The 24,830-nt window shown below is 42.3% G+C and overlaps 1 protein-coding gene across 7 annotated transcripts in view; it reads right to left on the reverse strand.

Moving 5' to 3' along the window:
• Positions 1 to 24,194, reverse strand: part of NFIC (nuclear factor I C) — a 264,281-nt gene extending 240,087 nt beyond the window's left edge. For 3 of the 7 annotated variants that reach the window (XM_033956986.1, XM_033956984.1, XM_033956990.1), the window contains exons 1-3: positions 20,165 to 20,526; positions 6,369 to 6,491; positions 5,712 to 5,823 (exon numbers count right to left, since the gene is read on the reverse strand). In XM_033956986.1, the coding sequence (XP_033812877.1) occupies positions 5,712 to 5,823; positions 6,369 to 6,427 (171 nt within the window). In that variant the 5' untranslated portion in view covers positions 6,428 to 6,491; positions 20,165 to 20,526. Of the gene's footprint in view, positions 1 to 5,711; positions 5,824 to 6,368; positions 6,492 to 20,164; positions 20,527 to 22,960; positions 23,063 to 24,149 lie in introns of those variants that run through there. The other 4 variants (XM_033956985.1, XM_033956989.1, XM_033956988.1 and 1 more) reach the window with 4 other exon arrangements.
• Between the last annotated feature and the right edge of the window lie 636 nt (positions 24,195 to 24,830).

Consider the following 24,830-nt stretch of genomic DNA (forward strand, 5'->3'; position numbering starts at 1 on the left):
TACCTCTGACTCTTCATTGGCGTGAGCAGTGTCTACAACCTGCTGCTTGTGCCGGCCTCGATTTTCTCTGATTGTAATCATAAAAAGGCATAGATCCTACCCACTTGCCCCAGGGCTAAGACATCTCTGTGTTTGACCCAGGCTTCTGCAACTATTTAAATGTGCTACATCTAACAGTGATAGCAATATGCAAAAGCTTTATAGCTTTTTTTTTCCCCCTTTCATTCAACACTAGGCTCTGTTAAAAATAAAAATTATCAATAGAGGAGAAAAAGTCTTGAGGAAATGAATCTTCATTAATGAGGAGTGCTTGCAAACAGGAGGCTGTTTCCCCAGGGAAAGCAAAAAGATTTGTTTCATCCGCATTGCCAGGTATGACTTGAGTTGACCTTGCACAGGTCATGGTTAAAGAGAGACTCCTGTCAACTTGACAGGCCAGAGTGAGAAAAGTAGAACAGGGGTGAGAGGTGAGCCTTCCCTCCAGAGCTGCTACACACTTTCTGCAGGTGTCAGAGCAAGACCCTGAGAGGTTAGCCCCAGAGGTCAGAGGAAGAGACCTAATCACCCAGGGCCGATTTAACCACTGCACAAAACACAAGACTGGCAGTCATCTAGCTTCAGGAGGGAGGGTGGGGGGAGCAGAAGCTAAAAGCAGCGGCAGTCAAAGCAAAACAATACATCCTGAAAGTTATACTAAGCCCAAAACTATCAATGTGTACTTTTACCTGCAGAAAGGATGAGCAATTTTCAAAGAGCCCAATTACCTGGGTAAATGATTTTTAGAAACTGATATCTAGGTTTGTATCTATCTATCCATATATCTATATCTGCATCTATATATAACATAAAATGTAATATGTCAAAGTATGATAATTTGATGTCTGATTTTGTATTTTTATGAGATTTTTTTCTAGGAGGCGATGATAATGATTGTCGAATTAAATTATAAAAGTCTTGACTGGGTATGTGTGCGAGGCGGGAGGGGGGGTGAAAGAAAAGAAGCTGAACATTAATGGAGGGAGGAAGGTTTAAGGCTGATGGTTGGCTAGGGAACCCAGTACCCCTGCACTGACCCTGCAATCAACAGACCTCTAGCTATGGCCTACAGCAAGCCAATACCATAAGACAAAAGACTGAGCTAGACCAGCCCCCAAAACTACACCTCTAGGCATCAGAAATTGGTTGGAGTTCATTTGAGGTTGCTAAGAAACAGGTAGCTGGTTGTAGCAGATGGAAGACTGGTTGTAGCACTTTTGCTAATCAACTTCCTACACAAAGAATCTTTATTGCTAAGTTTCTCCATGCTAGGCCTCCAGTTCCAATTTAGTATTAATTTCTGCTTTTAGCACTGTAACCTGCTCGCTGTTCCACTTTACTCCAAGCCATTGCTCCATCATTGCAACTTACTTGCTATTCCATTTTATTCCCAGCCATTGCTCCAACATTATAACCTACTCCCTGTTTCACTTTACTCCAAGCCATTGCTCCAGCACTGTAACCTACTCACTATTTCACTTTATTCCCAGTCATTGCTCCAGTTCTGTAACCTACTCACTGTTCCACTTCACTCCCAGCCATCGCTGCTGCTTCATATCCTGTCTGCTGTCTTCAGTTCAAGAACAGTAGCCTGGCTAATTCCCAATCGATTTCAGCTCTTACTAGTTGCAAGTTTTGGGTTTGTGCCTCTGCGCACACAAGTGCAAACTCTGACTCAGATTCCTACTGCTTGTAAGTTCTAAATCCAGGCTTCTGCCTCCGAGTGCAACTCTGTACTAATGGGCATTTCCCAAATTATGCCTGGTCCACTCTGAGCACCCATATCTGGGGCTGAGGTCTGCTTGGAGTTCTATAACTAACTGCCTTAAGGGCAGAAAACTGACAGCAGGCTACAAAACATTTTACACTGGACCATTTTAAGAATTATCAAATTCACGAATGTACATGAGTGTTCAAAACCACACAACAAATCAAGTCTTTAGATACATAGTCGAAAAATCGAAAAAAATATCTAAGTTCCTTTTTGGCCTAAGGCGCTAGGCAACCAAAGTAGACAGTAGGGAAATATTCATTCTCGAAAAAAACGTCCAAAATGTGTTGTTTTTTTTAAGAATGGCCTACCTGCATATTCAAGGAAAACAAAAAAAACATTGTGGAGTGACGATGTTCCTAAAATGAACTTTATTAAAAATATAAACGTTCCAAAAATACAATAATGCAATCCACATGTAAATAAAATGATCCACATAAAAACCTAAAAGACCTAGTACATTGAAAGCGTAGGACCCAACACGGTCTACGTTTCGACAAGATAGTATTCTTCAGGGGTCCCTAAAAGTCCTATGGTGGTAGATACATGGAAAAACAAATATGTGGAAAGTCGTAAGGAGAACGCTCATTTCAAGCAGCATTCTCCTTATGACTTTCCACATATCAGTTTTTCCACGTATCTATATTTTTAATAAAGTCCATTTCAGGAACATCGTTACTCCACAGTGTTTTTTTGGTTTTCCTTGGATTCTTTCCTCTGTGGATTCCTTGGGGTCAATTCTTTTTGGTTTCATCTACCTGTACGTTCAGGCATTTAATTGCCCAGACTGCCATTACATCTACCTTTAAACCCTATTCCCGAACAAAAATTTGCCCAAGTCTCAAATGTCCAAAACAATACCTTTTAGGCCTGGGAGGAAGCAGTCATTTGCCTAAAACCACGATTCTCTAACTGGCGTCAGTCATAAGACCTGGTTAGAGAATCGTGGAACTATCCCCCTTTCCCCGGCAACAATCGCGGCAGGAGGGATGCCCAGTCCCTCCTGCCCGGCAACTGCAATGACCTCTCTGCAACAATTGTGGCAGGAAGGATGCCCAGTCCCTTTTTGGGGGTTCAGGGGGATGTTTGACAGGAAAGATTGGGCATCTCTCCTGCCGGCGAACCTTTGGGGGTACGGGGGGGGAGGTGTTTGACAGGAGAGATTGGGCATCTCTCCTGCCGGCAAACTTTTGAGGGTACAGGGTGATACATTGCAGGGGGGTCGCAGCAGGTGCAGGCAGGAAGGACTGGGCATCCCTCCAGCCACGATCATTGTGGGGGAGTCGCGGCGGGTGCCGGGCAGGAAGGGCTGGGTATCACTCCTGCCATGATTGTTAGGGGGTGGGGTTGCAGCGGGTGCCGGGCAGGAGGGATTGGGAATATCTTCTGCTGCAATCGTTACGGGGGTGGGGGGACGGGTTGCCTGGGCCTCTGAGCTGACTGCGGCAGCCACAATCAGCTCAGCGACCCAATCCAGAACTTATACCTGTTTTGACTTGGTCTAAACCAAAACATATAAGTTCCATACAGGCAACCTGTTAAACTTTCAATTATTGCTGCAGGACGACTAAGTCTAGGTCGGCCCACATCCCGCCTACCTCCCACCCTAACCACTCCTTGAAAAACACCACTTTTCACTCTGGGGGCACAGCGGCAGTGAAAAGGCCTAAGCTGCTTTTAGATACATCTAAAACACGTTTTGATTATCGGTATTTGGATGACCTGTCTTTTTGATCGCCCAAGTGCCGATTTAGGTGGATTTTTAGATGTATTTTCTTTTCGATTATGAGCCGCATAAGGTTAAAATCTGAAGCAGGTGGCACACACACTTTGATAAAGAGCTGAAATTCCAACTGCATATGCAGCTAGAGTAAGTAATGGACTGCAGTTACATTGCTTAGCAGAAGCTAAGGAGTCAAATACAGTGTTCTCCTGCGAATTTGCGGTTCGCGGACTCACTAATTCCCGGTATTCTCCGACCGCCTCTTCCTGTACTAAAGTCGGGCTACACCAATCAGGAGCTGCGTGTCAAAGCCCAACCTATGGAGCCCCCAAGACGACAGGGAAAACTGGATTTCTGGTTACTGTAGCTGTAATCAATAGATATGGAACTACCAACCACCTCAGTGGCCCCATTACCATCCCCACCCACACCCTGATCCGTAGGGAAACGTTACATCTAGCCAAAGAACAGCAGGCAAGAAATTGGCTAAAACCTTTTTGCTGACTCAAGCAAATCCCAAAACACATCCAAAAAAATATTGCTTCTGCACTATTAGCCAGTACATCAGCATGGCTAAAGCTCCAGTTGTCATGACAACAAGGCCTAGACATGACTCTCTACCATATCACCTTCCAAAATATTTAAAATATTAAACTAAGCAGGCCTTCCTGTTGTCCTTTCTCAAGACAATGTGAACCTCCTTCCCCCTATCCCACTAAAATAACTCTTTCACAGAGGGTTTGGGGCAGTGCTTGTGCAGTTTGTTTTCAGGTAAGAAAATACTTAACTGAGGAAACTGTGGACAGTAGGACCCAGTTTTGCCAAGAGGCGCAGTCAAGGTTGGGGCAATAGAAATTTACAATACAGGAGGCAAAATCAGCTGGTACTTGAATCTGTTCTGTTTGTATTAGACACTGGTGCACAGCAACTAGGACAGAGACCTATCATTACATCCACACAACATTAGACCCATGTCTAATGATCTCAAGGTAATGAAACAAGGCGATGGGCCATAACTGGAGAGATGGTAGGGTGAATAGGACTGCGATGGCAGAACCAGCAGAAAAAAAACAGGGAAGTGATAGTGTTGCTATTTAGCAGTTAGTAAGCCCTCACCTGGAATATTGGCTCTGGTGAAGAACTTTGGGAAACAAGTTAAAGATGCAGTACTTTAATATGAATATACATATTTTTTTTAGAAGACTTGGTAATGCGTTTTCAGATGCAGGTTATGAATGCTTTAGTGAAGGGTGTTTGTTGCGTTTACATTTTTGTTTGAATGCTTTCATTATGCGTTTTTGTGATTCACCTTAGTATGAGGTAGAGTAGAAATAAATAATTAAATATTGTATCCAAGTTTGAAGATTGTATGACCAAAAGGATATGGAGAGTGTGGAAGCAGTCCAGAGAAAGGCCACCACACGGTGTAGGGTCTGCACCAAAAAATCATATGAGATGATGCTTAAAGGCCTAAGTCTGTATATGACATTCAAATATCTCAGGAGTACAAGGGATGAGTAAGAGCAAATCAGAGGAAAACGACTACAGATGAAAAGCCGACAACACTGTGGCTCCAAGGATGCAAACCCAGATTCAATATCACTAAATATTTATTCCATGGAAAGGGGGTGGAAAAAAGGCAGTGGAATGGGGTGGGCCACCAGAGCCACGGATCCACCAATATTTTGCTCAACACAACATCAGGAGTTTGGAATTTTGTGGGTGGAATTAAAGATTGTTTGCTTAGTCCCTCCAACCAAAACAGTGTTTCTGCTGCCCCCCCTAGAGTGTGAATGCATGGAGTAACCCCACAATAGAGATGGGGATAAAACCAAACCCACTTCAAGAAAGCCAGGGACACTCAAAGGCACAGAAGGTATCTGTTTGCACAGAAGTGCAGAGGAAAGCCAGGATAACCTGGGTCTGTGGCACTGTACCAGGAATGAAACTGAACAGGTTAGATGGGCTTATGACCTTTTGTTGCCCTTACATTCTATTTCTATATACTGAAAGACTGAGCTCATTGTCTGAACTCTTCTCTCGCTCTCTGGACTGAAACATCCTATTCCCAAAGTCTTGACGTTCAGTTTCCAGGATCAACCCACCCTCCTTAACTCTACATTTCAAAAAAGGCTCTGGTTTTCTCACTGGAAGGTAGTTGTTGTTTTTTTTTCTCCTCACCTGGAGGCCGTTCACTGCAGGCTGAGAAACATCCCATCTTCCACAGCGGTGTTTTGTCTGGTCGTCTTGGTACCCATAGAGCACTACCCCATTTCCAGACTCCCTGCTGCTTCTACTTTCCAAATCCAAAAAATAAAAAAATAAAAATTTTTTAGTTAATTTTACCTTTTTAAAAAGGCATTTTTAAAATTCATTCCTTACAATAAAATTTAAGGCAGGGGCTGGACAGATAGCTTACCGGCCACACTGTTAACTTCCGTGAGGGGTAATCTATATTTGATTTACAAGCCTGGCTGCTATTCTGTGGGCCTGCCAGGACTGGCAATGTTGTGCAGGCTTCTGAAGGAAGACCACACTCAGTGGCCCCTCAGCTAAAGAACTGTCACCACAACATCTGGCTAAGCAGGAAGGGATAGAAAAATGAGGGAGGGGCTTAATGGGTTGGTTGTTGCACAACACTCAAGACATCAAAGACCCAGCAGAGGATGGTTCTGATGGAACTGCAAGACTAAATGAGCAGGAGAAAAGTGCTAGGTTGAAAAGAAAAGAATAAGAAAAACTCCTCTCTCAAAAACAATGTAGGTGGATACAGATAAGTTTACATAGTTTTGTTTCTGGGGGGGATCAGTAAAAGTACAACACAAAATATTGACAAACCTTTTAGGAAGCAAGGAGTGTGTCCGCATGAGGCTAAGGTGGGTTTTTGTCCAGTCCATTCAGGATTTAATATGACAGGTAAGGGCTGGACCTTGTCAGGTTACTGTGGTATGGACTTGCCCCCTTTAGGAATAAAATGAAAGTATTTGTGTTTGAAATGTGCTCTTTCCCTTTCTGTATTCTCTACAAAATACGTACAAGAAATTATTATATGCATTTCTAATGAGATAAGGAGCCTCAGGGCCTGGGCTGGGGAAAATGTCTAATTGGCTGAGGCTGTGCCGGATACTAGGCTACAGAAATCCCTTGGACACACAAACACAGATTGTGTTATTGTGCTCCTAGTGGGTTTCCATCTGTGCTCTTTGTTCCATTTCATTAAATTATAAGATATGAGTATTTTCAAAGGGACTTAAGCAGTACCTGGCATGCTTTGCTGCCCCTTTTTGGCATTGGGCACCACTGGTCCTTCTGCCCTACAGGAGGTGCACTTCCCTCCCCCATTATAAGGCCTAGATCAAAGGAGGAGAGGGATGGGAGAAGGAGAGTGGGAGCCAGAAACCAAGTTGGGGGAGGGAAAAGAGTTGCCAGGCCCATTCCTCTAAATGAAGGACCGCTAAAACACGCTTTCTCTCTTTCTTTCTCTCTCTCTTTCTGACACCCAGCACAATGAGTTTATTGTTATATTTACATCCTGGTTCAGAGATTCCTCTAAACGGGAAGCTATTTTTACCTACCAGGGACGTAAAATGAGAAAGTACATGGAGCTGAGCCACAGACAAACCTCTGTGAGTCTAGCGATCAGCAGCCTACCCTGTTCAACAAGAACATGAGCAGTAGGGATGTACAGGCCATTTAAAAGTTAACCACTTGGACTAGGGGAGGGGGAGGGAGAGAAGGGAAGGGAGAGTGGCAAGGGACAGCTTGAGCTCCATGGAGGAAGGCAGTGTGATAAGACAGGCCCGGAACATGCAAGCAGGAAGTGCTGAAGTCAACCCTGGCTTATGTCGGACTCACTCTTACCTGTCCCTGCAGCAAACTAGGGCCAGATCTTATTAAATGTTTACATGAAGAATAAATAGCACAACTCTTTGTCATCTAACTGTTTAATATTTAACATCCCTAATGAGTGCACATGCATACATACACACTGTTAACTTCACACTTCACAAAGACAAATGCTGCTATGAACTGATAGCACACAGATGTACTGGACACGCCTCTACCCACCCACAGAAGACAAGTACTGTGAAACTGAATTAAGAAGCTCACCCCACCCCCCAATCAGCACCTCTTTCAAGATTACTTATATGATGGGCTGCTGGAAAGTTCTCAGCCTAACCAAGACGAGAATGATGTGGAGCCATGAAATTTACAAGTTATTCCACACTTTTCTTGACACTTTTCGTTTTAATGAGGCAAATGTATCTAGTAAATGGGCACAAATACAGGGAAACTAAGCCATGAGGATAGATCTTAGGCATTGGTGGAATGAGGCATTATGATGTCACAAAACAAGGGGCCACTGAAAAGTTCTCAGCCCAACCAAAAAGAGAATGACGTAGAGCCATGAAACTTACAAGTTGTGCCATACTTTTCTTGACACTTTTTTATTTCAATGATATGAAATGAAACAAAAAGTGTCAAGAAAAGTGCAGAATAATTTGTAAGCTTCATGGCTCCACATCATTCTCTTCTTTATAAAACCAAATAAATAAATCAAACTGGTTGGGCTGAGAATTTTTCAGCAGCCCCTCATATGCTACTGGGCTGAAACACAAGATCCTTCGGTCCAATGTGCCCCTTCCCCTAGGAGCCAACTTTTCAAAATGATTGAGGGGTCATAAGCATGTAACAAATTGCCCCTCCCGGGACATAGTGAAGGAGCTTGCTCAATATTATGAGTACTCAGCACCCACTGCACTCACAGAGCTGGAACTTGTGCCCTTTCCCTAGCTTCCAGATATGACAATTTAGAGAGAAGATATCCAAACTGGGGTTTGAAAATCTAAAAAAAAAAAAACCACACCCAGCTACATTAAGGACCCAACACAGATTCAGTCAGCACAAAACTGTCCTAATAACTGCCTTCACTCTGTCTAGCAAGTTTCAATAAACTGCCTCATATTTCAAGACCCTTCTCTGCACCACTGGTTAAGAACCCCTGATATACAGGAATACGAAAGTCTGTATTTAGGAATAAAAAAAATAGCCAAATACCCAAGGTGCCATATTTTGAAGGAATAAAAAGGCTGGACTAAAGAGGAGCCTGGTTCTGCCTGCTCAAAAGTCATAGTCTATGATCTCTAGGAGAAAAACTTCTCCTTCCCATTGCTCTCTGGACTTCTGATGAGCACCGACATCTTAAATGCAGCTCTGGGAATCAGCTCCCCCCACCCCCACTCCCACTGAAAAGAGTGGCTTCTCATGCCTTCTCCGCTGGAACTGCTGACCTAAGGGCTCCTTTTACAAAGCCTTTCATGAAGAACTTTGTCAAAAGGTTTCAGAAAATCTAGATACACTACATCAACTGGCTCACCTTTATCCACATGTTTATTCACACCTTCAAAGAAGTCAAGCAAATTGGTGAGGAAAGATTTCCCTTGGCTGAACCCATGCTGACTCTGTCGCAAACTATGTGCCTCCTGAGATTTCAGGTGTGCCGTGCTAGGGTTTTTAGCGTACTCACAAAATTACTGTGCGGTAGCCGAAAATCTACCGCCTCCTAAAAAGGAGGCAGTAGTGGCTAGCATGCTCGGGAATTTAACGCGCACTATTACACGGTAGTGGCTAGCGTGCTCGGGAATTTAACGCGCACTATTGCGCGGTAGTGGCTAGCATGCTCGGGAATTTAATGCGCACTATTGCGCGGTAGTGGCTAGCGTGCTTGGGAATTTAACGCGCACTATATTTTCTTCAAACCGCTTAGAACCTAACGGATGTAGCGGTATATAAGAAATAAATTACATTACATTACATTACTATTGCACGCATTAAGGCCCTAGTGTGCCTTCCTAAAAGGAGCCCTAAGTGAAAGTCTAGCACTAGGAACATGAAAATTATTTAAAAATCAAAGAAAAAAGATCTAAAACCTAAAAACAGATTGGAGTTTGCAGTTGCAACTTTTCGAAATTCTGACAGTATATATTTTTAATTAAAAACAAAAACACACATACAGGGTCCAGAGCTGGAGCTGAAGGAACCTGAACTGTAAACATATGGCCCTAACCCACTGAAAGGCCAAGTTGACCAGGTTTAATGAAACAAAAAAACCCAACAAAAGTCAATACTACACCTAATGCAGGGGGTCTTTTACTACAGATTAGTTCATGTTATCTGCCACAGGGCCCATAGGAATTAAATGGGTCCTTTGGCAGATAACGTGTTAATCTTTAGTAAAAGACCCCCACAGTTTGCAATTAGAAAATTCACCTTCAGAACTCATAAGCCAAAGAGGCCATAGTGCACATGAGCTACAGAGAATGTGAGATTCCTTCTCCAGACGCAACACTTCTCTCCCCCAAAGAAAGGGAAGCTCAGCCACTTATGCTCAATTAATGCCAGGGACTACCCATAGATATTGTTTTTACTTGTATGGACCTTCAGACCGCCACCGGGCCAAACACTCCCGGCTGCTGAAAACTCTTCATCGGTCCAACCTTTATTAATAAGAACACATTTTCTATTTTTTCTATTATTGGGAGAGGTGATTCTAGGAAAAGATCACTATAAGTAAAAGTGATGTTCCTTTAGTTTCAAATTATAGAAAATTTTACAAAAATAATAGAAAATGAGTTCTTATTAATAAAGGTTAGACCGACGAAGAGTTTTCAGCAACCGGGAGTGTTTGGCCAGGTGGCGGTCTGAAGGTACAAGTAAAAACAATATCTATGGGTAGTCTTTGATATGATATTGATAAGACAAAAAAGTATATGATTTTATTGACTATATAACAGTAGCCATTTTCCATTTTGACAATTAATGCCAGGACAAGTCCAGAACAGAGCTTAACCAGTCAAACATACAATTTAATTTATTAAAAAAAAAAATAATAACATAATATAAAATCGGGCCTCTATACCGCATAACCATAGAGTTCAATGTGGTTTACAAAAGAGTAAATGGAGGAATAAGGAAGAGCTAGTTGATTATAAATTTTGATAAAGATAAGTTTTTAGTTGACTTTTGAAATGTAAATAAGAATGTGATGTAAGAAGAATGTGACGGAAGGCTTTGTAATGAGAGGCCGCTTGAAAGGAGAGTGTATGATCATGGTATTTCTTACTCTTACAACCCTTAACGGCGGAAATACGAAAAGGGCATGAGATCTTCTGCATTTACCCTCCAGGACTTCTAAATGTCAAGGATGCATGTAAAAGAAGTGTTTGGGGCAGGCTTAGAACTTGGATGTCTTGCGGGGATAAGCAAACCTTTTTCAAGACATCCAGGGCATCAGTTAGACGTTCAGAGTTAGACCTGCAAATAAGGGACAAAAAGGAACCCAAACTGACCAGATGACCACTGGAGAGATGAAAATATAGCCCCCTCACATTCCCCAGTGGTCACTGACCCCCAACCACCCACCAAAGATGTAAATGAAACAGTAGATAGCTGTCTCTAGAACAGCAGCACCTGGTATGAGAAAGCCTAGTGGAGCAGCACACAGGTGTCTTCATTAGCCTGGTGGGTGGGCTAGTGAACCATAGAGAGGAAGACCCAGGCCCTTAAGCCACTCTAACCCCACTATATTTATGGTGGAAAGTGTGATCCCACCAACACTCACCTAAAACCTACTGTACTGACATATAGGTGACACCTGCAAGCATAAGGGCAATCGGGGTGGTAAACAAGTGGGTATAGTAGGTTTGGGGGGGCGTTTTGGAGGGGGGTTCTGTTGAAATATGTATCTGGCACCTTTTATATGAAGTTCATATCAGTGCCTCCCATGGTGCCTCACTGCCCTGTTATGATGTCCATTAAGGTGCTGATCCCTCCCACATCCAAATGGGCTTGATTTGAACATGGACATTTTTTCTATTTATAAATTACCAAAAATGTTAGACATCCTAAGGGCCAAGACATTCAAATGGATCATTTTTTTAAAAAAAATTTGGACATCTAGCGGTTTTAAAAATGGATGTTCTTAACCCCAACTTTTGGACATCTTGCAGGAAATGTCCAAAGTCGGACTTAGATACACTATCGAAAATGCCCCTCCATATGCGATTCATAGTTGCTTTGGTAATTTTCACATAAATAAATACATTTAAGAAAGGGAAAAAATTAGGAACATAGACCAAATCACATTAACATCTTTTTAATGGAAAGTCCTTGAAATTCATTATGGCTTAATATTAACATAAGAATAGCCTTACTGGGTAAGAATAACAGTTCATCAAGCCCAGTAGCCAATTCTCACGGTGGCCAATCCAGGTCACTATACCTGGCTAAAACCCAAAGAGTAGCAACATACCATGCTACCGATCCAGGGCATGCAATGGCTTCCCTCATGTCTTTCTCAATAACAGACTATGGACGTTTCCTCTAGGAAATTGTCCAAACCTTTCTTAAAACCAGCTATGCTATCCGCTCTTACCACAACCTCTGGCAATGCGTTCCAAAGCTTAACTATTCTCTTGAGTGAAAAAATATTTCCTCCTATTAGTTTTAAGACTATTTCCCTGTAACTTCATCGAGTGTCCCCTAGTCTGTATAGTTTTTGACTGAGTGAAAAATCGATCCACTTGTACGTATTCTACTCCACTCAGGATTTTATAGACTTCAGTCATATCTCCCCTCAGCTGTCTCTTTTCGATGCTGAAACACCCTAACCTTTTTAGTCTTTCCTGATATGAGAGCAGTTCCATCCCCTTTATCACCTTGGTTGCTCTTCTTTGAACCTTTTCTAGTGACACTATATCTTTCTTGACATAAGGAGACCAGAACTGAATGCAATACTCCAGGTGAGTTCGCACCATGGAGCGATACAGAGGCATTATAATATTCTTAGTCTTATTAACCATCCCTTTTTAAATAATTCCGAACATCTTGTTTGCTTTTTTGGCTGCTGACAGACATTGGGCGGAAGGTTTCATTGTATTGTCTACAATGACACCCAGATCCTTTTCTTGAACGCTAACACCCAAGGTGGACCCTAGCATCCAGTTACTGTGATTTGGGTTATTCTTACCAATGTGCATCACTTTGCATTTGTCCACATTAAATTTCATCTGCCACTTGGATGCCCGGTCTTCTAATTTCCTAAAGTCTGCCTTCAATTTTTCACAATCTGCATGTGTATTAGCAACTTTGAGCAGTTTAGTGTCATCTGCAAATTTAATGACCTCACTCGTTGTTCCAATTTCCAGATCATTTATAAATAAGTTAAATAACACGGTCCCAGTACAGATCCCTGCGACACTCCACTGTTTATTCCATTGAGAAAAATGACCATTTAACCCTACCCTCTGTTTTCTATCCGATAACCAATTCCTAATCCACAACTGAACTTTGCCACCTATCCCATAACTCTTTAATTCTCTCAGAAGCCTTTCATGAAGAACTTTGTCAAAAGGTTTCAGAAAATCTAGATACACTACATCAACTGACTCACCTTTATCCACATGTTTATTCACACCTTCAAAGAAGTCAAGCAAATTGGTGAGGAAAGATTTCCCTTGGCTGAACCCATGCTGACTCTGTCGCAAACTATGTGCCTCCTGAGATTTCAGGTGTGCCGTGGTACACTGGGGAAGAGGAGAGATGCCGGCGCCGGATGACTGTCTACAGGACATGCCCTATCATGAAGAGAGTCATGTCCTGTAAGCAATCTCCCGACACCAGCACCTCTTCTCTCTGCTGGCCTTTCTCTCCAGCACAGGTCCTTCTCTTGGCTCAAGGCCCGTTTGAAGGGCCTTTGCGCATGCGCTGACATAAGCGCACTGATGCCAGTGCACTTCCTGGTGTCTCGAGCCGGAGACACTAGAGGGTCCTTTTATCAAGCCGTGCTAGTGGGGTTAGCGCATCGGACATTTCATCAGGCGCTAACCCATGCGGCCGGCTAAAAAATTAATGCCTGCTCAATGCAGGCATTAGCGGCTAGCGCAGCAGGCGGTTTAACATGCGGTAATATGTGCGTTAAACCCTTACCACAGCTTGATAAAAGGACCCCTAGGTTTACTGTGCCCCGGTGTTTGTCTACGTGTTCCATAATTTTATAATTGTTTTCCCCATTTTTCCCGGCACTTAAGTCAGGCTTATGGGTCTGTAATTTCCCAGATCTCCTCTGGAACCCTTTTAAAAAATCGGTGTAACATTGGTCACCCTCCAATCTTCAAGTACTACAGATGATTTTAGCGTCAGGTTACAGATCACTAACAGCAGGACAGCAATTTCATGTTTTGAGTTTTTTAGTACCCTGGGATGTATACCATCCGGTCCAGGTAATTTATTATTTTTTAACTTGTCAATCTGGCTTACTACATTTTCCAGATTCATTGGGATTTCTTTCAGTTCCTTCGCATCATTACCCTTGAAAACCATTTCCGGTTCAGGTAGATCTCTTACATAAAGTACATGCTATCCAGATTGTCCAGAGCTATATTTTATACTGTACTTCTGGGGGGGGGGGGGGGTTTCTCTCTCTCTCTCTCTCTACTTTTCTCTTTTTTTATCCCATCAAGGTCTCCTGTCTTTTTTTTTTCTTTATTTTTGGTCTATTTTAAAACATATTTTCATACTTATTCACAATAAAAGGTGTGTTTGCAAATGTACTCAATACAATTACATTAACTGAAATTATGCTAGCACTGTCCTAATATATGTATTTTAACAAAAAGAGTATTTACCTTTCCAGAGATTATAGGCAGCAGTGGACACTATAGGATAGTGTGACATCACAGAGCTCACCAATACAGGACTCCTGGGGACAGTGTGAGGTCACAGAGCAATTTATTTAATCACTTTTGGCATTTTCTTATCTGCATGTTTAGCACATTGCAGATGATAAAATAAAAATATGTTTACACATATTCCTATATGGCCGCCATAATATATACTAATATAATAAAAACAAAAATAGAACATATTATAAACCATGATTATTACAAACCATTTGGTTTTCAGTTACAGGGCATACTCAGTCTAACTAAAAGTCTGTTTAAAATTCCAAGTTTTGATCTTTTTCTTTCAAATATAAGTAAGGTAAACTGTTTCCATGCGGAGCTCTGGTGCCTGAAGCAGGAACAGAACAGGCTTTCTGCCTAGTTTCTGTCAGTGTGTCTTTGTTACGGCCAGCACTGCCAATAAGGCATGCTGAAAAGATTTAAAAATTCTTGCGGGGCAGTAAGAAAAGAGCAGATCTGCTAAATATGTTGGACCCATTTGATTTAGGGTTTTGAAGAGTATAGGTGAGATTTTCATTCTGCTCTTTACTGGGAGCCAAAGTAGATCCTTCAGTCCAGGTGAGATACAACTGATGACCGACAGTCAAACGGAATTTATTAATACGCTGAATGCAATAAGGATGCTGATTCTGCTTTTTGTTTTTCTGAGAAAATTGTATTGTTGAATTATATAAAAATCAATAAAGTATTTTGTCACAAAAGTCATGCCACCATGGTTTGAAAGAGCTGAAGGCTAGCTAAAATGGGGTTATTTTGCTCTCTTGCTGAAAGAAAAAAAGCAAACTCCCCCTCTCTCTCTTTGTGTATGTATGTATATATATATATATATATATATATATACATACATACACATACACATACAGTATATATATACACATACAAACACACACATATATATACAAAAGGAAATCAATAGCTCTAAGGCGATTTTAAGTATAGTTTTAAGTAAAATGGTGTGGTAGCTGTCTTAGTCCACTTTTAAAGGTAATATATAGCAATAAATCAAAAAATGTATTAAGTTAGTCCAATAAAAAGGGTATTACCTTGTTTCATTTATGTTTTGTTTTATTTCTATATAATAAGAATAGCTTCAAAATAATAAAAATTCACTATGGGCTCCTTTTACAAACGTGCGTTAGGGCCTTAAAGCGCGGAATAGCATGCGCTAAAATGCCATGCGTGCTAGCCGCTACCGCCTCCTTTTAAGCAGGCGGTAATTTTTTGGCTAGAGCGTGCTAAAAATGCTAGCGCACCATAGTAAAAGGAACCCTATGTTTATTGATTTCCTCTTATATGTGTACATATGCACCTCCTTAAAGTTTGGGTTACCTGTAACATTTATCCTATACATTATTATTATTCTATATATTATCTATTGTCTTACAGCATTATCTAAATTTGTAACCTGTCCTTTTACAAAATGGCGGATACATTTTTTAGCACAGGCACTCACGAGTATCAGGAGCAGCGCAGAGCATTCAGTGTGCCGGCCAGCTCTAAAATTGCTTTTTCGGTTTTGTAAAAGGGGGGGAGCGGGGAGGTACGTTATCTATTTTATGGCTGTCTGCAAGGCCCAACCGCTTGGATGCTTGCTCCCTGTCATTACAGGCGTATTTAAGGGACCTTCTATTGAAAGCACTTAACATGTGGGAACAGACCACTTGCATGACTACATTAAGGGGGTTTGCTCAGGGTTACCAGATTTTACTTTAGCTTATTATTCCATCTATGTCAGTGATTCCCAAACCTCGTCCTGGAGGGAACCCCAGCCGGTCAAATTTTCAGGATATCCACAATGAGTATTCATGAGAGAGATCTGCATGCATATAACTCTAATGGATATTCGTTGTGAATATCCTGAAACCCTGTGACTGGGGTGCCTCCAAGACCAGGTTTGAGAATCACTGATCAATGTGCGTGCTCATTTTTCTTTCAAAACAGATAGATAATACAGCAAATCATAACAAAGAATAAAACTACATAAATCACATACATGCAAAAAAAATTCTACATGGATTAAAATTCAAGTAGCTCCAGATCTAGACAGTTTCATAGGATCTTTTCTATACTGTATACATAAAGTTCACCATAAAGTTCAACTTCCCTTGAAAGCAACAGCCCACACATTCAAAAACACGTCTTCAGGAAGCTCAAATTCTGCCAGATGTGTGCTATGCAGTTTATTTTAGAGGTGGAAAAAATTACTTCTATGGCTTCCAGCTGTAGTTTGAATTACAGAGCAACTACCAATCTGAACACAGCCAGGAACAAAATGACCAATAAGAGAACAGCTACAGTTTTGGCGGCCAACCAGAAAGCATCTGAAGTATCAGCAACCAACCAGATGGGGTCTAATAATGGAATCTATTATTCTTCATCAACACTACCAGAGCAGGAGGGGGAAAAAAACATTTTTAAAAGTCTTTAAAAAAAATATTTCACATTGTGTATTCTCTCAGCTTTTACTTTTAGGCAAATTTATGTCTTGTTAATTCTTCTTTTCCATATTCCCTGGGAACAAAATCATAAAATTATCATTTATTACTACTTAAATATGAAGGGATTCTGCATAAGAAAATAAGAATTGCCATACTGGGACAGACCGAAGGTCCTTCAAGCCCAGTATCCTGTTTTCAACAGTGGCCAACCCAGATCCCAAGTACCTAGCTAGATCCCAGGTAGCAAAACAGATTCTATTCTGCTTATCCTAGGAATAAGCAGTGGCCATCTCAACAATGGCCTATGGACTTCTCTTTTAGTAAATTATCCAGGGAATGGTAAAGCTAAAGTTCCACCAGGAAGGGAACACAGAGTCTGTCTGGCACACATACAGAGCGAGGATAAGCATCAATATATGTTTTCTGAAAAGGTTATCCCCTTCCAGGTGTCACTGCCCTCCTGCTTGTGTGCTCTTGGAGCCCTTGGGTTTAATCAGTAGGCCATGAAACCCAGGCCTACTGGCCAACTGGCAATGTTGACAACCCATGTCAGAGGGTGGCTCTAACATTAGTAGGCTAACAACTTCCCTGCCACATGTTTCAAGGTTATATTTTGTCTCTACAGGGAAGTTCAGTAAGGATGTGTACGTGAATCTGGTTCTTGAGGGCCACAAGTCAATCTGATTTCCAGGGTAAACAAATCTGTTTGTTCAATCAAAACACATAGAAAATAGAACTCAAGACATGGTCCCTGTGCATAGCCAGGAAACTAAATCTGTATGCAGCCCATTTGAACGACTGACTTGAATCTGCCCAATGTCACCTAGGAATTTAATTCAGCTGTGCTGAAGTAAGGCTTTAATGCCAGGCCAGGGTATACTGAAATTTAGGTGACAGCATGGTAAACGAACAGCAATCTAGCCTTTTCATGGGCATATCAACTAGAGCTCTCTTCCCTGAATTTCACTTTTGAGTTTGTTGCATTTCATGTATCTTAGGCACCACCAGTGAGCTGTTTGTTACAAAATCTGTCCTGCGGTCCTCTGGGCAGGCCAAGGCTGATCTCAACAATATCCTCACCTGGCAAAATAAATGTATGCAACTGGAAGGGTTTATGTAGACACAGAATGGGATAAGGAAGCTCCATGTAGCCTATTTGTACTCTGTAAATAGTAAATTATTCTCTTCTCCCTAAACCCAATGAAATGGAACCATTTGCCTTTCTCAACCCAGACCCACTCAACCACAAGAAAATTAATCGAAAAATGTTTTTAAAAACTCACAGAAGCTCTACAGTGTGACAGTCACTATGGTGCTCTCACACACTGTACAGATGCAAACATTATTTGTTATCCACGGGCAAGACCCATAATTATAAAAATAGCAACCACGTCCGATAACATATCTGCAGTTTTGTTTCAACTTTGAGGTTCAGATGGCTAGCTAAAATGGGGTCACAAAAAGTGTTTCCACTGCACAAATACTTAAAACTTTGTTTAGGCAGGAATGCATAATTAAAATGTAACCCCAACCCCCCCCCCCAGCCTTCCCTACAAAAGAAGGGATGAATACTTTAAAATTGGGACCACCTGAGAAAGGCCGAAACTGGGGTTGGTTCCTTGCCCATGGGTGCATCTTCTTTTCTTAATAAAATAAAGGAGTAATTTGGTGGGATTTTTTTTTAATGTTGCTTTTCTACATATCATCTCTGAGAGGATAGATGCATTTGGAGTGTGTCAGCATGGATCACTGACGTATTCTGTTCCTAAACCTCACTGTTAACATGTGGCAAATATTCACACAAATTATTTATTTTACTATACAATTTAATACATTGAAAAGGTGTGTAAGAGTGAGTTGGGGAGGCATGCAAGGAGAAAATTTTTTTTTAAATAGCGAAACAACCAAACTTGCAACGCCAGCTTTATGGAGTGAGAAGTCATATTCGCCACAAATTCAGCTAACCTGACCCCTGGACTGTTATCAAAAGTCCAAACAGTGAAGGAGTGAGCAGGTCCAAGAAGCACACAGCAGAACTGGCATCTGTTCCTGTATTGTGCACGCAACGGAGGGGGCAGTTTAGTAAATTTCTATGGCATAAAATAGTAGCAGATAACCAGAAGAAAAGCCAAAATAAAATCAATAGAACACTCTCATTCGGGGGTGTTGTACAGGCACTAAACTGTAATTAAACTTGGGGGGGGGGGGGGGAAGAGAGAGAGCGCAATTTCTTACAGCTGTCCGGGCATGGCAAATCTTACCACCCTGGCACAAACAAGCATTATGAGGGCTCAGAATCAAGACGGGGGGGAGGGAGGTAAGCAAAAGTACCCTATAATTGTTATTTAGGCTGCTGCTTGCCAAGCATTTGAAACTAAACATCTTTTCAACTATGGGGCTTTTGGTGACCCTTTGCACTGGCATCGAAGGAGTTAATAGATATTGCCCAACATGGAGAGGAATCACTGCTTGCCACGAAATTAATGGCGGAATATAAAGAACACTAAAACTCAATTCCAGCTTCTGGAGCGCTGATCAAAGCTGAAGACAGAAGAAATAAAACCCTCTTTCTAGCTACATTGAACCCGTGACGTTCAATATTGTGCCCAATAGCCAAGAAGAGTTTTTAAAAACTCCCCCAAAAGATTCAAAGCACCGCTGGTGAGGGGCTACCATGACGCAGAATGGAACAGGGGTAGGAATGGCTTTGAGGCCCATACGATCAAAACTTTACTCACAAAGTAAAAATGTGAAAAAAGGCAAAACAAATTGAACCTCAACCTACCTTTAAAAAAGTGTGTGGGTATATAGGGATAGATAGAGGGAGAGAGAGATTACAATTGAAAAGTCATGCAGGTAATAATAGCAGCAGTAGGGCTCCTACAAACTTGCTACCTATGACAACTTGTCCCACTGGCTCATCTACAAAAGGGCACATGGAGATCTTATATCAGATAACCTGCTGTTTGTCACCCACAAGAACTGTAGCACCTCTGGAAACCCTGTACCAGACAAACGAAGCCAAGCCTTCCTCTTCCACTTGGCCTGCTTACTGATTTTAATAGCATTTCTTGACATCAAGAAAAAAAAAACCTGGAGCTCTCCCCCCCCCCTCAGAAAAGGAGCCTCTTGTCCTACAATGCAACACCTCCTCCCAGTTTAGCAGCTGTTAAATTTCTTTTATTTTAAAAACACACACAATGCCACTACATAACAATAATTACCCAATTTTGTAAATTTCCCCACCCTCACCAGCAGCCCTACCCTGTAACAGTCTTGTGCAGAATAAGTGGCTCCCGCCCTTTTCATACAACTGTTAAATAATAATAATATTGTACTTGCATTGTTTATAAAGTCGAAGTAATGGGGGGGGTGACGGGGGTGGGGCGAGGGAGAGACGGTCTCTCGCCAACCTGGAGGGTAGCACAAGGAAGGCAACGGAGTGGCACAGTACCTGGGTCAGGCAGAGAGGAGAGGAGTACATCATGGTTTAAAGAGAGCTGGCAAACTCCAGAGATGAAAGTTACTGACTCATTTCAGCGACTGCACCGGCGACTTCCCTCTCCCTCTCCAGATGACGGATCCCAAAGCCCAAGAGAACCGACAAGTACACACATTCAACTTTTCTTTGGGGATTTTTTTTTTTGTTTCTTTTCTTAAAAAAATACCCTCGGAAAAGAAAAGCAAACTAGAAACCAAAAATAAAAATAAAATATATGTAATGTTAACCTTCCCCACTACAAACACGCCCAGAAGGATCTCAGTAGATAAAAACGAGCCGGGGAAGTTGGGGAAGTGTGCTCCATTTGGGAAATGGGCAGAGAAAGGGAAAGAATGAAAAAATGAAAAAAAAAAAAAAAAAAAAAGGAAGGGAGGGAATGAAAGTGACGCGAGAGATCAAGCCCGTCCCTCGAAAAATAAAATATGACATCCCATTTAAAGGGCCAGGGCCAGGACCGTAGCAGGGTGGCGCGCAGCGCTGGGCGACTGAGCGGGGCAACGCGCACTGGATCCAGCTGTGGGGGGTGCAGCGGATGTTGGCCGCCCCGTACTGAGCAAGCGCCTTCGCTATGTCCAGAGAAGAGTACTCTGTATTATGTATGGCGCCCCCCAACCATTTTGAAATGTTGGCGCCTGCGGCAACAGGGATTTATAACGTTGGGGGGGGGGGGGGTTAAAGGAAGCGTTTAGATCAAGTAAGATGAAAAGGATAAGTAGGTAAGAACCAAAACGGAGGGCGGAAGGATAAGTAACACCGGAGAAGGGAGGGGGGGGGAATAAAAGGGAAAACGGCAACAGATATGACACCCCCTTCCCATTAAAAATAAACAAAAAAAAAAAAACTAATAGAGATCACACGAAGAATAGCGACACGGAACAGAACTCAAGTCTTCTAACTGCACCAGATTCCTCAGATGACTCGGGTCAGAAGAAGGCTGCCGGGATAAAGTTCATTTATCATAAGCGTTGATCAGGGTCATTCGGCGGAATCTCTCCTACTCTACATATGTAACGTCATCGCGAATGCAAACCTCTTGAATTGCTTTTAGGGCACCCAGACAAGCCTTCGTACAGAAATGGGTCCCTTACCATGCCAGGACAAAGTGCGCTTCTCGCCTCCCTCACCCTAAGATGCTTCAAGGCAAGAATGGTAGGGAATCGTGCGTAATATTCGTAGAAGGCAACATTATAGAAATCAACAAATATGTTTATAGATGCATAAATAATTAAAAAAAATATATATATATATACTTGCATGAAGGGCCTGCCCTGGAGGACTTTGGATAAATTGGGTTTTCTGTTTATTGGGGGGGGGATTATATTTATATATATATATATATATATACAAAAGGAAGGGAATTAATAGTTAATAATATATATCCAGCAAAGGACCATCTATGTAGATATATCATCAACAGCAAATAAATTATACACCTGTTTGCCTTAAATTTCATGGAGGGGCTGATCACACGTGATTTTCTTATGTATACATAGTTTTAATTTTATATATACATTGCACATTGATTTATAGCAACCAAAATACATACAAACTATTATACATTTCATTTTATTTGCAACCTAGCAATAGCACCTGCTAAATTCGACACAACATCAAAAAGCCATTAAAATATATGCGCTTTTTCCCCGCCAAATAAAATTGATAAAATACAGTACTCAAACCTGCTGACGCAGCAGATAGCTCAGCACTCTCCATTAGACCGCCCTTAAACAAAAGTCTCTCTCAGACTTTACCGTATCTTTTCCACTGAAGCCTCTGGGTTAAACTTTTTTTGATGCGTTGTAAATGTAATTACACTAGTGAATCACATGCAGCCTTCCAACTGCCTCTTTCGTACAGAGACTAACGATTCCAATAATTTGCACGAAGTTGAGGCGAAAAAGAAAAGCCCTTTATATTTTCTAAGTTCCTCCTCAAATGTAATTGCAAGGTAAAGCCTGGCTCTTGCTAGGAATTGCCCTTTGGGGGGGGGGGGGGTGACGGTGAAGCATCAAGCCACCACTTCAAAGTAAATCCGGGTGACGGCGAGGTATCGAGCAAAACTGGAAACCGCATGTTTCCACTAGAGAAAGAAAAGTGTAAAATCACAAAGCAGCTTTATTATATGCGGAGACAGAAAGTCAAAGGGAATCGCTGCTCATGAGTGAACTTGAGATGGGCCAGGAAGCCTGAGCAGCGTGCCTATCAGCTAATAATATCAGTATCTTAAATTAAAAGTATCTGTCCTGCCAACGATATTTGTAAAAAAATATTAGAAGATATCCTTTTTAGTGCTCTTACAACTGCTAGTAATAAGGATGAAACCATATGAAAAGCTCTCTATAAAATGTATCCTGCAAATTACAATCTATTGGAAATATTAAGACTCAACCTAAAAAAGTATCCCACTAGCTAGAAAAAAAAACAATAACTTCCCCTTCTATCTGTAATTTAATATCTATATAAAATTTACAATAAGCTGGCACTTTGGGATCTCCACTTAAATCTTTTTGAAAATGCAAGATTATTTTCCTGGTTAAAACGTGGCAGGCTTGACACTCACTCACTTTAACTCCCACACAAGTTGGAGTCTCTATTCTTGTTAGCCGAGGAGAAGCTGACACACGGGGTTTAGGTGGTACCTCTTTTTTTATGGGAAGTAACTAAATAAAATGTTAAGGCCCAGCAGCAGCAGCAGCAGTGAAAATGGGGCTGTATGGATTAAACTGGAAGGCCAAGCTATCTACACACCATTTCCTCTACGTTAATCGTCCGTTCATTTCACTCGAAGGTCAAGGTCGAGAAGGAAAACGCGTCACGTTTCACTTCAGGGTCCCTCATTCACTGTATATAGACCTTTTAAAAACTGGATTATGTAGTGCTTCTGCCACTTTGATTTTAAAGAAATGAGAGAGAGAGAGAGAAAAAAAAACACCACCACTTTGGAAAACGCCAATTTGTCTAAGCTTGTTTAAAAGTGAAAGTACTAGGACAAAAAGCTTCGCCAAGGAACCCTCTCCTTCTAGATGCGTCTTTTTGCTCGTAATTAAACGACAGGCGTACATTCTTCTGTATTCAACGTGTGGGACTCTGAAAGGTCTTCCTTTTGGAAAGCCAAACGAAAGAGCTGTGTAGTGTGTAAGGTATGCATATATCACGCAGGGAGCTTTTCTGTTATCCATAAATGTGTCTGGGTTTGCAGGCAGGGGCGGGGGGGGAGGCGGAGAAGGTTCACCTTAGGACTCGGCTTTTGCTGCATTGCTTGTCTGTGCTGCACAGGCACTGCTGCAAGGAGCCTTTCCTGCGGGCCTTCAAGCCGGGCAGAGGCAGCCGCGGCATCGCTCTCAAGTTCAAGTTGGCGCAGATCGCCTTCCTCTCCGCCCTCTCCTTAGCGGCCATTTTTCCGCTACCTCCGGCGCTCGCAGAGCAGGGCCGGGGCTGGCCCTGATCTCTCCAGCTTTCTCCCCCCCCCCCCACCCGCGAGAGCGAGGTGGGGAAGTACAAGCGCTGTGGAAGGGGGGGGGGGAGATAGGGGCAGCCCTCCCCAAAGGACGCAGAGGGCCTTAATCTTATGTCACGCCTTCTTCCCTGAAATGAAACTTAACTCAGCCTGAAAACACTGACATGCCAGCACTACCCCCTCCCCCAAATCGTTTTTCTCGCCTTCAAAATAAACAGCAGGATTCCCCCCCCCCTCCCAAGCATAGACAAGATCCCATTTCCCGGCATCCTTTTCTCCTGTGGCCCTTCTTCCAAACTACCCCAGCAGCAAATAATCGCTTTTTACTTTTACGGAGTAGCGGCTAGAAAAGCAACTTTACTTCCTGGGCAAGAGAGCGAGCCGACTGCACGAGAAAAAAGAGCCTGCAAAACAGAAAAACACAGCCACCGCCGCCAAAGCAACCTTAAAAGTAAAACTGAAAGTGATACGAGAACCTACCATGGCCCAAGTCAGATGCACCAGATGTCAGAAAAGCTGTTGACCAAGGAAAAAAAAAAAATTCAAAACGGGACAAGAAACCTCCCCCCCCCCCCCCCCCCCCAGTAAGCTCCACTTTGGTCAGGTCATTCTGGATGCTGCTTCCTGCATCGACCTTATAACGGTAAAGTCCACCTGTCTGCCTTTTACTGCTTTCCCTTTTCTGTTTTATTTTTTTTTTAAGGGGGGGGGGGGTGTTTTAGAAGGGAAAAGGCTGGCAGCGCATCTTTCGTGCCATTTCCTCGGAGACAGGATGCCGATGGCAGACGGGCACGCAGGGGCAAGCGGCTCAGAGGATGTGATGCACGCCTGGATTCGGAGGGAAGGAGGAGGAGAAGCCGGAACACTCAACGTTACGAGCAACCTGAATGATCGGAAGGAATATTTAGCGAAGAGATGAGTCCTGCGGCTGGGTGCCACTCGGTGCATCTCTATCCCCACCACTCCAAAAAACACTGAGAAACAGGGTTCATATTCCCCCCCCCCCCTTCATAGCCCTTGTGGCTGCTGCTCAGTGTTGCAGGGTTGTTGGGTATTTTGAGACTTTTTTTTGCAAATAGAGAGAGGAATAGTTGGATATAAACACACAAGTTACACAGATGTGAACATTAAAAACATCACAACAGTCCCTTCTCTCCCTCC

The sequence above is a fragment of the Geotrypetes seraphini genome, chromosome 8 (assembly GCF_902459505.1).
Source record: "Geotrypetes seraphini chromosome 8, aGeoSer1.1, whole genome shotgun sequence".
In the NCBI taxonomy this organism is placed as follows: Eukaryota; Metazoa; Chordata; class Amphibia; order Gymnophiona; family Dermophiidae; genus Geotrypetes; species Geotrypetes seraphini.